Genomic DNA, 15,346 nt, shown 5'->3' on the forward strand with positions numbered 1-15,346 from the left:
TTCAGAGCAGTGCTTGCAAAACAAAGTCAAAGAGAAACAAAGAGACTTCAAGGGAGTCACAAAATGATGGCCTAGTTCAAAATCTGACGCTGAATGAATCATTTTGTGGCCTAGATTTGCATTGACACTCAGTGGGTCTGTCTGGGTTTCCATGTCCTTTTTCCTCAGGGCAACTTTTCCTGTACACTAAAGACAAGGTTTCTGTCCCAAACCATGGCCCCATTGTAGTGTATCCACTAATAAAAAACAAAAATGTGTGATTGGACAAAATTCGGAATGAGTTCTTGCATTTAAAAAAAAAAGCTAGATGCTGCACAGCAAATGAAACAGAATGCAGGTGTCTCAAGGCATGCTATTAAGTTTCTTTAAAAGGCCGATAGACAATCTGTGTCGCTTTTTAGTTGTTTTTGACGCACAGCAAAGATGTTCATCTAGCACATTTGTAAACAGAAGAACTATTAAAAAACAGTCTAGATGAACACCAAAACGCATTCTGTGTGAAAGGCTAAGAATATATTGCGCCCGCTGAAAGTGTGCATTTATTTGCAAACTTTGTCTTCTCTGTTTTAGCACCTGATTCACTTAAGGAATTATGCATCAGGCAACGGTGCAAACACGGCCACAAAATCTGTGCTGAATGTAATTTGCACACTGAGCCGCAACTATTTACTAAATTGGAAATGGTGACATTTATGTGTTTGTTCTATTTATAGTTAGTGCAATGGGAGTTAATGTTGTAAGATCACGTTTTTTTTTCCTCTTTGCAACTAGAACAGTCTCATGTATCAATGTATGAAAGCATGTGACCCTATTATACTACTTAAACAATGATAACAATGCAATTAGGTTAATCACGGCTGCAGCTATAATGGTACTTTACAATATAAAGGTCAGGCTTTAGTGGATTTGACAGGTTATTGTAACTGTGATCAAGTTGCATTTCACATTTCAATAGTAACATTGCTGTAGTGCCACCCAGAAATCCCTTTTACTGAATCAGTTTACAAGGCCCACTTTAGTTGGCCTGCTATTTCCAGCATGTAGGGTCAAAAAGGTCATAAATCTTATCGTGTATCTAATATCATATCCTAATGGACCACTTTGATACAGTTAAAAGTTGACCTGTGTGTCCCAGATATGAAATGAAAATGTTTAAGTCTTCAGTTTACACAAAAATGAAAATTCTGTCATTTTATGCACTTTCAGACTTGAGTACGAGTATCATTCTTATGTGTAGGAGATGTTAGGCAGAATGTTAGGGACTGATAGATCAACACACTCTCACAGCATAATCATCAGGATTCCAAATTTGGCTAATTTGTGTGATATCGTGCGACTGCACTTGTTTGAATTCCTACGACTTTCACTACAGCCAATGACGTCGCTGGACACCGTTTCCCTCTAATACGCGACAATTATTTGCTTCTGTCACATACAACAGCTTCCTATCATGTTTACACACCCTACTGACTGGTTAAGTTTAGATAAGGGGTTTGGCCACCCCTGGAGTCGTGAGTTCGAATCCAGGGTGTGCTGAGTGACTCCAGCCAGGTCTCCTATGCAACCAAACTGGTCACATGGGGTAACCTCCTCATGGTCGCGATTAGTGGTACTCACTCTCAGTGGGGCGCGTGGTAAGTTGTGCGTGGATCGTGGAGTTGCATGAGCCTCCACATGCTGAGAGTCTCCGCGGTGTCATGCACAACGAGCCACATGATAAGATGCATGGAGGCAACTGAGACATGTCCTACACCACCCGGATTGAGGTGAGTAACCACACCACCACGAGGACCTAGTAAGTAGTGGAATTGGGCATGCCAAATTGGGGAGAAAAGGGGTAAGGGGTTTGGGTAAGGGCATAATATTAATAAGTCGCGCTTACTTCTGCATTAGACATCCAGGAATTTGCACGTGATGAAGAGTTTATGCGAACAACATCATGCAAGACCATACGAAATAGCCAACTCGTAAATTATGTACGAATTCTTATGGGATTGGGTTGGATAGACTGAGTTGCAATTCCCTTTTATAGTATGGGAAAAAAAAGCTGCATCAACATTAATTAAAATGTATCTTGGGTTCAATGAAAGAAAGATAGTCATACCAATTTAGAATGACATGAGGTTGAGTAAATGATGGCAGAATTTTCATTTTTGGGTGAACTACACCTTTAAAATGTTATTGTAGTTTGCTCTGACACAATAAATAATTAATTAATAATAAATAATTCTTTATTAATAAAGTTTTATTAAAATGCAATGGGCTCTATTTCAAATGCTATTTTCAGGCACAGTGCCAGTAACACAGAATCAAATGTTCTCCACAGTTTCCATTGCAGATATTACAATTTATGCTTTAAGTAAAAAGCCACTCAAGGACACAGTAATTAGTTCTTGTACCTGCAGACTTTATTCATAATGAAGCATGCATTAATGGATGAATCACAAATATACATCTATTGTTAAAAGGTCAGTCTGCCATTGGAATTACAATGATAGAAAGTTCAGAACCAAGAACATAACTTCAGACATAAAAATGTATGAATAACTGCAATCTCCTTCAATCCTCTCCTGTTTAAAATTGCTTTCATTTCCATTTCTTAATTATTTATGATGTTCAGCAAGTAAAAATAATCTTTAATACTCCTCTATGCCTTCAAAGTGTGGACTTTAGTTTATTGGAAAGTTATAAATCTCATTGTAAATGCTGTGACATTTTGGAGTGTGCATGAATATTCTTTGTGGTTTAAGTGTAGATTTGGGGGTGTCAATATTTAATGAGGGTTAAGCAGAAAAATGAGTCCTTATTAAATAACACAAATAACATTTTAAAAAGTATAGTGATTTTTTTTCTTCCGGAGAACTTTCTAACTTCACACACATTCAAATTGACTTCCTTTTTGTCTATTTTTTTTTTTTTTTTTTTTTTTTACATATACCAGCACAACACATTCACTTGGATTATTCTGATGGGCCAGTCAATTCAGTATTTGATGCAAATACAATTGCAAACACAAAGTTGGGAATTCATATTTCCCTATCTATAAACTAAGGATTAAAGCCTTATTTGTTTTTTATGTATAAAATTTCACCCGCTCCTCGCTGTTCATGTCAATCCCTATAAATGAAACTAAATTCAATGCTTTACCCGTTAGATGCATAGAGCTGATGTAGTGCATTTTTGCTCTTCTAAACCTCATTTATAAACCTCGTAATCTTCTGTCTGCTATGATTATTCACCAGAAATCACTATAAAGAAAAGATTTTGTACAACAATGGTTCTACACTAAGCCCTGTTCTGAAGGCGAGAGCGGCCCGGGATGAGGTAGGCTACCGGCTGTCCTCTCTCTCGGAGCGGGAGCAGGGCAGACCGGGCACTTTACCCCCTGTGTGGCATTTTTGAGGGGCCAGTGTGCCAGTATCTCTTGTAGAAAACTGTTCCCATTCCCACGATCATAATGCATGCTAATGCCATGATGCCCACTGCCACGCCAAGACCCACAGAAGTATCTGTAGGTTTACTCGTGGTGATCGACACACCTGAGATGCAATGACAACAATACCACCTCAGTGTCATCAAAACAATCTGATCACACATGTTCTGGATGACAATATGCACAGAATTGTAACGTTTGGCATTTTGAACAGTTATAGCTTACCTTCTTCTTTTGATGCCACCACTGAAATTAAATACAAACACAATAAAGTCAGTATCTCAAATCAACTCAGCTAACTTGAAACTCAGTAGCTTAAATGTTTGCTTTAGAATTTATCAGTGACATAAAGTATGTGGCCTATAGGCTGTTTTGAAATCCCTTTTAAGTTTTAAGGATGTTTATATATAATGGAAAACAAAACAATATATTTTTGCAGTGAAGGGGCACATCCTAAAATAAATTAAGGAACATACCGCCATCTGCGCGTATAATGATGGCCGGTGACGTGATGGTAGTGGTATCTGTGACTCCATTGGGAGCAGGAGTGGTAATCAAGGGCACCACTTCTCTTCTTCTTCTTGTGGAACATTGCTGTGGAAAGAGGCATTGAGCTACATGAGTCTAGAGACTGAGCTGGAATATCTTGGTAAATAGATCTCTGTTTGTGTGTTCTGCTATCTTTGTGGGGACACAAATTCCTAAAATATACCAAAAAACATAGTAAAACCTGACAAAAAAAAAAAAAAAAAAAAAAAAAAAAGCCTTGTGTGGACATCCCCACAAAGAAAAAAGGTTAATGAAGCTTCATGTAGCTTAAATGGGTAGTTCACCAAATTTAATCCAAGTGTATTTTATACATTTTTATGTTGTTCCAACCCCTTACTTTCTTCCTTGGAAGTTGTTAAAGGAATATTCCGGTTTCAATACAAGTTAAGCTCAATCGACAGCATTTGTAGCATAATGTTGATAATCACAGAAAATTATTTAGACTCGTCCCTCCTTTTCTTTAAAAAAGCAAAAATCAAAGTTACACTGAGGCACTTACAATGGAAGTGAATGGGGCCAAGTTTTGGAGAAATGTGAAGCTTATAATTTTATAAAAGCACTTACATTAATTCCTCTGTTAAATCTCATGTATTATTTGAGCTGTAAAGCTGTTTAAAGTGTCAGTTTTTACAGCTGTTTTAGGGTTTGTTGACATTACATCGTCATGGCAATGAAGTTGTAATATTGGCTATAATTTTACACTGAAAAGGTTAGTAAGCGATTTTAGCACACTAAAGTCATGTTAACATGCACATTGTTTATGTCTTGTGGCTATATTTTTGAAACAGTGAGTATTTTAATGTTTATGGACAGGCCCCATTGACTTCCATTTTAAGTGCCTTACTGGAACCCAGATTTGTGCTTTTTTTAAAGAAAAGGAGGCGCAATTCAAAATAAATGTTTGGAGTAATCAATATTATGCCACAAATGTTGTTGATTGAGCTTAACTTGTATTGAACCCAGAACATTCCTTCAAGCAAAATGTTAGGGAATGACAGCCTCAGTCACTATTCACTTTCATTGTATGGAAAAATATACAATGAAAGTGAAAGGTGACTGAGGCTAACATTCTTCCTAACATCTTCTTTTGTGTTCCACAGAAGAAAGAACGTTTGGAACAGCATTTGGAGTCAATGATGAAAGAATTTTAGGCATTAGCAACAACAAAGTTTTTCTGGGTTAATTCATATCTAAAAATGCCAAAAGTTATATTTTAGGGTTGCAGTTTAAAGAAAAAGTCAATAGAAATTACAACTGATTTATTTTAAGAACAATTGGTGTAAATGGGAATTCCCAACCTAAATATACAAGTTTGTGTGTGTGTACATATGTGTGTAGTAGTGTGTTTACCGTAAATGCGCTGCAGGAAGTTTTTTCACACAGTCTGGTGATACAGTGAAGAAAGTATGTTGACATTGTCTGATTCTGCTGCTCTGTAAAACGGAAAGCTGGAAACGAAAACTGGGCATGCTGCATCTCTCCATTCACAAGCATTTTAGTGAAACGATCTCTGGTACATCTGTTAAAAATCAAAACCAGAACGGGTTTAGTCCAAATCATCCTCTCTCAGTCCCTCTTGAACTTGTGAATTTTTCCTAACAGACATGGTTTTTGAACATGGTAACATGATAATACCATGTTTTTTGGATATGTACTGTACCATGGTTGTACCATGGTATAATTTAAGTACCTTGGAACACCATGTAAATACCATGGTAATATGGTAATCATTCAGTACCATGGTACCATGGGCATCTGGTACCATCATTGTGCCATGATACAGCCACAATTCATTTCTGTGAGGGTTAATATCAGGGGCAGAAATTAAATATGGCTTGGGGCAAAAATGCTTCTGAAAGTGACTAAAATACCCCAAATATTAATAATGTGGGCCCAAAAAACTTACGGCAGAAAAAGGTTGAAGAAGCTGGTGGTAGTGGGCGTACGGGAAATGGAAGCGTAGCATCTGTCCAGCAGTACATAGTATCTGTGAAAGACAAAACGATTGTTAGCATCAAATGCAGCACCACCTCATTTACAGGGGCCGCAATGAAACTCAATGGAAGGGGTCTTACTGGGAGGTTAAGTTGATGGCCTCCACCTGCACAAACACATTTGTCCTCAGCTCAATCCCGAGGGAAGGCATGACGAGAGGCTGGGTGTAGTTTATGTCCTGAGAAATTAATTCAGATAAATAAATATCTGATATTAGTGTTTGACTCTAAGCTGATCTATCAATGGATGGCCCTGCTGGGAAAAAACCAACAACTTAAAAGAGCCTAAGATGGTTTGCTGATCAGAGACCAATTAAGACCAACAAACCAGCTTAGACTGGCTGTTATTCAAGAAGGACAAGGTTCAATGGATTGTCTTACGGTGAAGAGTTGGAGATTCAAAGTGCTGATAAAACTACCATTGTTGTCTTTCACTGCAATCGAAGAGCCTGACCTATGGGTAGACACAACACGGTTAAACTTTACTTGACACAATTTGTCTCCAGTGATCCACAAATTTAGATAACAGTTCTAGTAATCTGCACACTAATTTAAAAACTTGTCAATGATTATTCCAACTGTAGCACACAAGGTCATGCTCTTTAGCTTTGCAGTAGTTCTCAATCCTGTTAAGTTTAAGTCATGCCAGGGATATTAAAATCCAGTCCTGGAGGACCATTGTACTGCTGAATTTAGTTCCTACCCTGTTCTTACACATCTGCCTGTAATTTTTAAGTAAAGCACCTTGATAAGCTTGTTCAGGTGAGTTTGACTAGGGTTGGCACTAAACTCTGTAGGATGGGTCCCTCCAGGACCAAAGTTGAATAGCTTTGACCCTACTTTATTCCCTTCACCACCACCTCACTAGCTGCCCAAAGACCCAGTTTCCCCATAATAATAATAAAAAAAAAATTAAAAAAAATAAAAAAAAAACAAGAATCCATGAATCATATAATAATAATAACAACTTTATTTTTATATAACCTTTGAGCAATTTAGCACAAAGTGCTTCACAAACATAAAATCAAAACACACTCATATGAACATCCCTTTTTTGTGTCACTCTTTTGTGAAAGTACAAAACCAAACAATTGATATTGACAAACCATTGATATTGTCTCCTTGTCCCCTTAAGGACAGCAATAAAGGATGGACCAGTTGAATTCAATTTGTTGTTAGTGATTCTACATCAAAACGCTTAGTCCCAAGTCATCTAGTCAATGGATTGCATACTTTGATATTCTGTGAGATAAAGTGGCGTGACAAGCTTACACATCAATCTGGGTGTTGTTGATCAGGTACTCCAGAGGATAGGCACATGAGTAGTAGTACTTCAGCTCAGCATTGTATGTCACTGTGCCTGTTGTGATGTCATTTGATCGTACAACTCCGCTGATATTGACTGTCTCGATGTTGGAGAAGTCTGAGAATGCGCCTGTTCCTATACTTCTGATCGTCTGTGGAAAAGTTATAAAAATAGTCTTCCATAATGTCTTACAGCAATAAAAACTACTAAATAATGACTCTTTAGTATTGATAATGCACAGTGCATACAGCATGTCAGAGCTTTTTTGACATACTTAAAAATAGTGTACAGTATGCCAAATAATTAATGCAAATGGAAGTGGGGGTTGGGGGTAAGGGTTAGGGTGACTCAACCAAAGTTGTGTGAGGTGCTTCAGACAAAAGTTGAGAAAAGTCAAAAATCTCTTGAAAAGCATTCTAACGTGCAGTACATATATGTATGGCATTTTGTTTTCTCCTGTTTCACTTGGCAGTTCTGTTAAGAATGGCGGGCAGTTAAATATGGTTTTAAACTAGTTTAATCACTGGGACATTTGGGGTTTTCATGGGGGTTTCGCAACAGAGAATTCTGTATCAAATACAAACAGGTTCTCTTTGATCAATATTTTAACCAATATTTGCTCATTTCCACTTAATCAGTTATAGGTTTTTTTATTTATTTATTTATTTTATATCGGGTTTACCGATAAAGTTAGACATAGTCTAAAAGATGAACTGTTATAGTGGAAGACAAATTGGGCAAAAGTCTTAGGCCACAGTAATCCGTTTTCAATTTCCTAACATCAAAGTAGGAGTTCCAGTGTAAATTAGAGGTATAAACACAGCAAAATCATTATGTTTTCAATTGTAAAGGAGTTAGTGTGGATGTTGCCTTAGTTTTCAAAAGAATATTCCAAAATGTTAAGTCTATACTAGACATTATAAGATAAACAATTTGCAAAATTGTATCTTTAGTGGCACAACAGCTCTCAGTGGGGCAGTACCCTCAAAAGTGCAACCACTTTACCTTATTTACATCTGAAGGTACTAATATGTACCCTTTTGGGACAGACAAGGTACAAATACATTCTGACTGACATGTTAAGGGTACAGTGGGTATACCTTTGAGGGTACTGTTGCAGTGACAAGCTATTGTACCTCTAAAGGTCCCATTTTTTTCTTTCAGTGTATTGATTGGTGCAGTGCTGATATTATTTCTGTATTCTGTATTTTTTTTAGAGATTGACCGATATTGTTTTGGTGCCCGATAACCAATATGAATAATTGATTTTTTTAATTATTAAATTATTTAATTATTGCTTTATTTCTGCTTTTTAGCACAATAATAACTAAATCAGACATCACTAACCTCCAAAAGCATGCTTTATAATACTAAATTTGTGCACAATCAACAAATAATTAATTTAAACCCATTTTACTGGCGATGTACACTTGTCCTTGACTCATTACTAAAGTAACATAACAACTGTTCAGTGCCATGATTCTAAGCTGTGACTCACTACGAAGTTGCTGCCACAGGCATTGGTCGCGTTGAGCGGGAACCTAAATCGGGCCACAGGAGGTGAGACGGTGGCGTCAAGAGTAGCCTGGCAGGCTGGATTATTCATGATTTTGTTGAGGATGAGCAGTGTTTCGTTGTAGCCACTGTACATGACAGGACAGAATTTAATGGCCAGCCCGATGTATTCCGTTCCACATTCCACAGAGATATCAGTGTATTCTGTAGTGAGAAGAATGATTGGTTTATTTGCTGGAAAAACTGTAGGAAGGTTACTTACTAATACATGAAGCAAAACCAATCAATCAAACCAAAGTTTGCTAATCAAATTGTAAAGAATTACTGCGCATAACACCATCTTTACTGCTGCGTAAATCAAAGTGTCAAACTCTAACTAAACTAAAACTAAATAATTGTCACAGATTAGTATAAAAAACAGACAAACAATTTCTGTGTTTCATTAGAGGAACAAATGACAAGTATACCTGGGTGTCTGTATTCTAATCCACAATCACTCATCGTTAACTGAATGCTGTTTTCGAGTTTTGTTGCAAAGATGATGAGAAAAAGGTTGAGGAGAGTCATTTTCTTGTTCGAAGAATTCGTACCTGTTGATGGAAAAACAACACCAAATCAAAACCAGTTAGTCACCATTGATACATCTGGGAACTCAGCATTGCTTGAAGAGGATTTATTCCATAGTTACGGGTCTTAGGTAAAAATCGTACGCACCTTTTATCAGACACTCCATATTTGCAGTTGGTTTGGATATCCTCTGCCTTTGCAATCTTTTAGTGAAATGAGATGTCATTTTATAGAGCAGTTTCTTTTGTGGAAGAGTCAAGAAACAAGGTCACAGTAGTTTGGTGTGTCCACTGTTTCGAGAACAGCCCTTTTGTGGAGAAAGTCCCGTAGTCCACCGCCGGAGGGCTCTTGCTGAAACTCTACACACCATTGGCCTTTAGAGACATGCAGTTCACAATGGCCTGGTTTCTTTGTTTACTTACTTAAACATAGAATGCCTTATCATATTAATACAAGACCTCATGGAGTAAGTGTCGAACCCTTAGGGTCTGGAGACAATACTATTATGGCTCTTTTCACCTTAGTTTAACACGGTACAAAATGTCAGGGCTCTTTATATTGATCCAAAGGTAATCTTAGGTACACTCTGAATAAGCCTGATATTACAAACACACATGATGAGAGGGTACCGAAGGCAGGCTACGCAGGTAGATGGTTTTGAAGAAAAACAGTTATTCTTTGTATATTTCTGTTTTTCGGTGATTGTCTGTTTCCAAGGCAACAACGTTTTCTTAGGTCGAGGTGTTCCCCAAAAGTAATATGATGGTTTTTAGCTATTGTAAATTGATTTCATTGCAACAGTCAAGGAAACTGTATTCTTGACATATAAGCTGAAACACCCTTGAATGTTATGTTAAGTTTCCTTGAAAACTATTGTGATTCCTATGAGGAAATATGACTAAATATGTCTTATACTTGTCTTAACATCACAAGTATATGCATCATGTTATATAAGAAATGAATGTTTATTAAGAAATATAATGAAAACACTTTCCTTTTTTCCCCTTTAACAGTCTCCCATTATAACAGAAGAACTCATATGTGCTTTTGAAGTTATATTTTAAAGAACTAAAGTTGATGAATTATGTGGCAATTTGTTACATATAGAATTTGGCAGACATGGTTTATCCAAAGCAGCTTATGGTGCATTCAAGGTATACATTTGATCTTATGTGTGTTGAATCAAACCCATGACCCTTGTATTTCTAGCACCATGCTCTACCAGTTGAGCCACAGAAACAGTGTTTTCTACAGCTCAACACTTTCCAAAAGTTTGCTTATTCCAATTTGTTATAGTACATTAATGAAGCGTTACTGGAAAACCAGTTGAATACATCAGAAATAAGACATCTGAACTGACATGATTTTCAAGGTTAAAACATCTATTTACCACAAAACAACACACTCCTGGTCATTCCTAGCCATTGAATTCTCCTTTGGTTTGGTGTTTGGCTTGACATTTAAAACCTGAATAATGATAGGAAATACAAACAGTGTCAGATGTTCCAGATTAGCACTTAAAGGCTAATGGCATCAGACACAAATAGCCTACAATTTATTCACATTCCATCAACAACATGGCCATAAAAATTAGATTCAAATCTCTGATCAAATAACATATGCCTCATCAATTTGTTCCTTGAATACTTTTCCTGAGTAGGCTAACTGAGGTTCCTTTAGAAAACTACAGTGCAACATCATGCTTCCAAGAAGATATAATGACACAGATTGAGCTATAAGACACAATAAAGCCCTATTTGGACAGGGTTTGTTTTTTCTGACATACATGTCTGTAAAGTAATTGTTATTGTGGACATCTGTAATGTTTACAATTAACTGCACATGATAAGCAATAAGATGGTTGTGTCTTTGTCATTTAAGCGTTTTGACACCGTTTTCTTATGGCAAGACAGCATGTCGAAATATATTCTGAAATCTTACAGTTTGAAGGAGGTCCAGTATTTATGATTTATAACTTTACAGAAGTGACAATTACTGTAAAAACTATGGTATTTTGGTAGAAACAATGGTTACCATGATAAAATATTTTATGGGCTAATTGAGGGTTAAACTTCACCATTAAATCTAAACAGATCACAGTATATATTTAAATGATTACTTTTGTTGCAATTAGGTTATTAAATATTACCATTATGGGCCATTTATGTATTGGGAGATGCATATGCTAGCTAGGCTAGCTAATCCATAATTAATTTTACCTAAAATTGCCACAAGCCTTAATCCTCTGATAAATTGTTTGCTCTTTCTTGATATCTTCATATTGCATATTCAGGCTCTGCATCTCCACATGATACTACCATATGATGAACTTCTGAAACAAGGTTAAACATAAAAAAAAATAAATTAAAAAAAAAAAAACAAAAAAAAAAACAGCATCCAGGAGAGCCTCTAAACTTTACATTTTTTTGAAAATACCAGGAAAACTCCTTTCTGACTGGAGATTGGGTAATATTTACACTGATTTCAATTTGCATGGGATTAGTATAACCTGTGGTTATTTTTACTACCCATTTTATAGAAAATGCTGAAATCTTACCACGCAGAAATGCATAATCTATAAAAAGTCTGGAAAAATTACAGATATGACCAATTTGCATAGGATTAAAATTACGCATAAACTATGGTAATTGTTACATTACCCCAAGTCCCCATATAAAACGAGTCCTAACAGAAGAGGGTTTAAAACAGTGGATATAGATATATAATGAGTTATAACATATGAGTTATCATAACATTACATCACCTATTTAATATTCATGAGGAGCCAATATGATAAGATTTATAATGTGTTCCCCCTAAATTTCAGATTGTTCCTACACTCCTGACCTCATGTTTCAAAAGGTCCAATAGAATTTTTTGATTGAAGGTGAACCATTGAGTGTAAATACTGCTAAATGGTGTGAAAAGGTCAGTGGATTATTCTGTAATGAGAGGGCTCTGCTTTAAGCCCCAAACTAATCACTTTGTTTCAACGTTTTCTCTCTCTTTCTGAGCCCTAGATCCAGATAAATCTCAGGTAAATCTGTGGAGAATCACAGATGGGTTTAATAAAGCTTAAGCGTGACCTATGCCTGTGTCTGATCCCTGCAGTGTGATTTTTTATTTTTTTTTTCTCTCTCTCTTCAATCCAGTTCAAACAGATTTCTTGTCGGCCTCTATCGCTAAACATGATGCTATATAGAGACATGACAACTTTCACAGCCAATAGGAGGATCAGATCACAGGCTGATTAACATAAATATCCTCAGATCATAATCCTTATTACTGCCATAAGGGTTTAGGACCTTTAATATTTATGCTATTGCTATTATATTATTGGATTTTGGATAATTACTGTGCTTATAGTGGCACCAAACGAAATTGCAAGAATGTCTGTTTCTTGAACACTCCCATCTGCCATTGGTTGGAAAAAAGACTGTCCCGCCCCAAACTCCCCCATTGGTTGAGCCCCATTGGTTGAGTCAGTGTTGCCGTGTCGGGTTGGTTAGGATGCTCATGCAAACATGTTGTTTTGAAAGCGCCACCAAAGTCTTTCTAGCAAGTCAGTCCACTGGTGGCCATCTTTGGAACATTCTCAGGCTAGTTCCAGTCATGTCAGTGCAGCTCCTATCTACTTGAACGGAGAAAGTTCTCAAAAACGCTGGTTAAGTTTATGATCAAAGAACATATTTCAAATCAGCAATAAAATCTGACAATAATGGTATCATAAACTGTGATTCTTTACATTATATTACACTAAAAAACACAATTGTCCCGGCTTGTATAGCTAATGTGCATGCGCGTTCTAGAGTTGATTGACAGGTGATGTCTGTATCTAAAAGGTGATTGGCTCTTTTAACTGTAAGGCGGGACTTCCTTTCTACATCCGTTGACCGTTGGGCGCTCAGAGCTCCTTGGTTGAGCGTTCCAGTTTCTCCCATTCATTTTAATAGAAGTGGCCCATCTCTGCTAAACAATCTCTGGCACCACAGATCCACAATGATATACTATTCAGTGTAATCAATCAACGAAAGTCTTAATTTTGTCTCTGCATATTAGACTGTGATAGGATACAGTATTTTAGCATTAAATAAATAACACCCTTTACCTTTCATATATATAATTTTTTATTTGAATCCTTTTAGCTTGAGTCTTTGAAGAGATTGTGATTCTGTTATTTGTATTTGTTTTTAATTAGCGTGCTAGATTCATTTTCCATCTAAGTGACACTCATTGTAACACCATCTATCTGTCAGTAGGATTCAGAATGGAACTTTCTGTGCCAACGGCTGGGCTTGTATGATTTGGGGTTTTTGCTCTTAGGTCACTTACAAATCAAAAGCACTTATCCTTAAATTCTATGCAGACTGACACTCAATCCTTCTTTAGGGCAGATGACCAGGAAATGGTCATCTGAAATGGTCAAGAGGCTTTAGACCAGGAAATTCATGTAAGGAACAAAAGTGTTGGATCTCTCTGTAAAAAAGGCACACTTACATATCACCAAGGAAACCAGCTAACATTGATATTAATACTATAATAGCACACTTACAAAGAAGTACAGTGGCAGTACCATGTCACAATGATGATATCAAGATATCACCATTTTATGTGACAATCAACCCATGCTTTAATGTAAACATTAATCGTCACCACCGCAATCGCTTCAATAGCCCTGCCAAAAAGCATTGTATTGCCATGGTAAATGCCCAAATCTCCAAATCTCCAAATCTCCAATAAAACCCATGGTTATATGATGGTCCTTTTTGGTCCTTTTTTAAATTTTTTTTATTGTGTTAAAAACAACATAATCTCATGCAAATTTGACATGTTACTACTGAATGTTCCTTTAACCTGGCATCGACCCCATTCTGCCAATTTGCTGTCAAGTGCCTTCTTCCATCAGACATTTTTGCATCAATTCAAATGTGTTTACCTTTTCCTTTGGCACACTGATGGCATGTTGCGTGAGCAGCCTCAGAGACACGGGTTCTGTATTTCTGTCTAAAATTAAATTTTTACTCCACTGATGTTTTGGTTTAATGTTGGAGTTTGGGTTAGGGCATATGGTTAATGAAGTAGCTGAAGAACTTTCAACCTAATGTCACCGAATTCACAGTAAGATCAGCCTTTAATAATCCTATGCGGTTCCATGGAGTGTGGAATATGGTCTTAAAATAAAGCCTTTATGTCAATCTGATGTCTGATCTTATCAGATTTATGTCAAGAACAAGGAAAAATGTTTGTTGAGAGTTTACATGCACAGCTATTTCTTATCACAACTCCAGCAGCTAATGAGAAGAGTGATTATCCTCAGATAGATTGTTTTTCATATCCAGAGAGGAAAGCACAGGACATGTTGGTTGGACCCCCCTCAGATTAAACTGTGCTATTCTTCCATTATTCCAAGATCCCATTCATTTGCGCCACTGATGTCAGTGACTACAGGCCTGGAAGTCTTCAAAGGTCTCTGTTATGGACACGACCTCAGTTTCGCTAGCATCATGGCGATTATAATCCTTGTGAAGAGTTTTAAAAGCGTGCATTGGTTTGTGGTTGTTTGAAATTACAGGAAATTACAAAATGTTCAGACGCATCTGAATGTACTTTATTGTTAAAAATTAGGAAAGAAAAACTACACAATAATAAAAATGGAACAGTCATACATGTTTGGGGGATAATACACAGGGGGTTAAAGTTTAAGTAATTTGTCTTGCTTTTAGACATAATTTGAATTCAAATGTTTGATCTGAAGAATATAAAAAATCAAAATAAGAGTATGTGATACTAACTGACAGTGGCGGATTTAGGTATGGCCGACATGAGCAGCTGCCACGGACGGGCACGGACCCCCAGGGGTGGGGGGTGCTGAAGGGGGGTTTCGGCTAGTGTGCCATACAAGCAAGAACCGCCACTGCTAACTGCTAATACTCATTATTGTTCAGCGGGTATCACCAAGACATATGAATAATAATGAGTAAA

At 36.9% G+C, this 15,346-nt stretch overlaps 1 protein-coding gene across 1 annotated transcript; it reads right to left on the bottom strand.

Moving 5' to 3' along the window:
* Positions 1–2,406: 2,406 nt before the first annotated feature.
* LOC127433681 (zona pellucida-like domain-containing protein 1) lies at positions 2,407–9,812 on the bottom strand. The gene is made up of 11 exons (XM_051685774.1): positions 9,512–9,812; positions 9,265–9,387; positions 8,781–9,001; positions 7,249–7,433; positions 6,358–6,430; positions 6,058–6,155; positions 5,889–5,969; positions 5,333–5,501; positions 3,910–4,027; positions 3,659–3,679; positions 2,407–3,539 (listed from the first exon to the last, which is right to left on the bottom strand). Exons 1-11 carry the CDS (start codon positions 9,588–9,590, stop codon positions 3,379–3,381), a joined length of 1,329 nt encoding a protein of 442 aa, XP_051541734.1. The 5' UTR covers positions 9,591–9,812; the 3' UTR covers positions 2,407–3,378.
* Positions 9,813–15,346: the final 5,534 nt, after the last annotated feature.

Source organism: Myxocyprinus asiaticus, chromosome 43 (assembly GCF_019703515.2).
Source record: "Myxocyprinus asiaticus isolate MX2 ecotype Aquarium Trade chromosome 43, UBuf_Myxa_2, whole genome shotgun sequence".
NCBI classification, from domain to species: Eukaryota; Metazoa; Chordata; class Actinopteri; order Cypriniformes; family Catostomidae; genus Myxocyprinus; species Myxocyprinus asiaticus.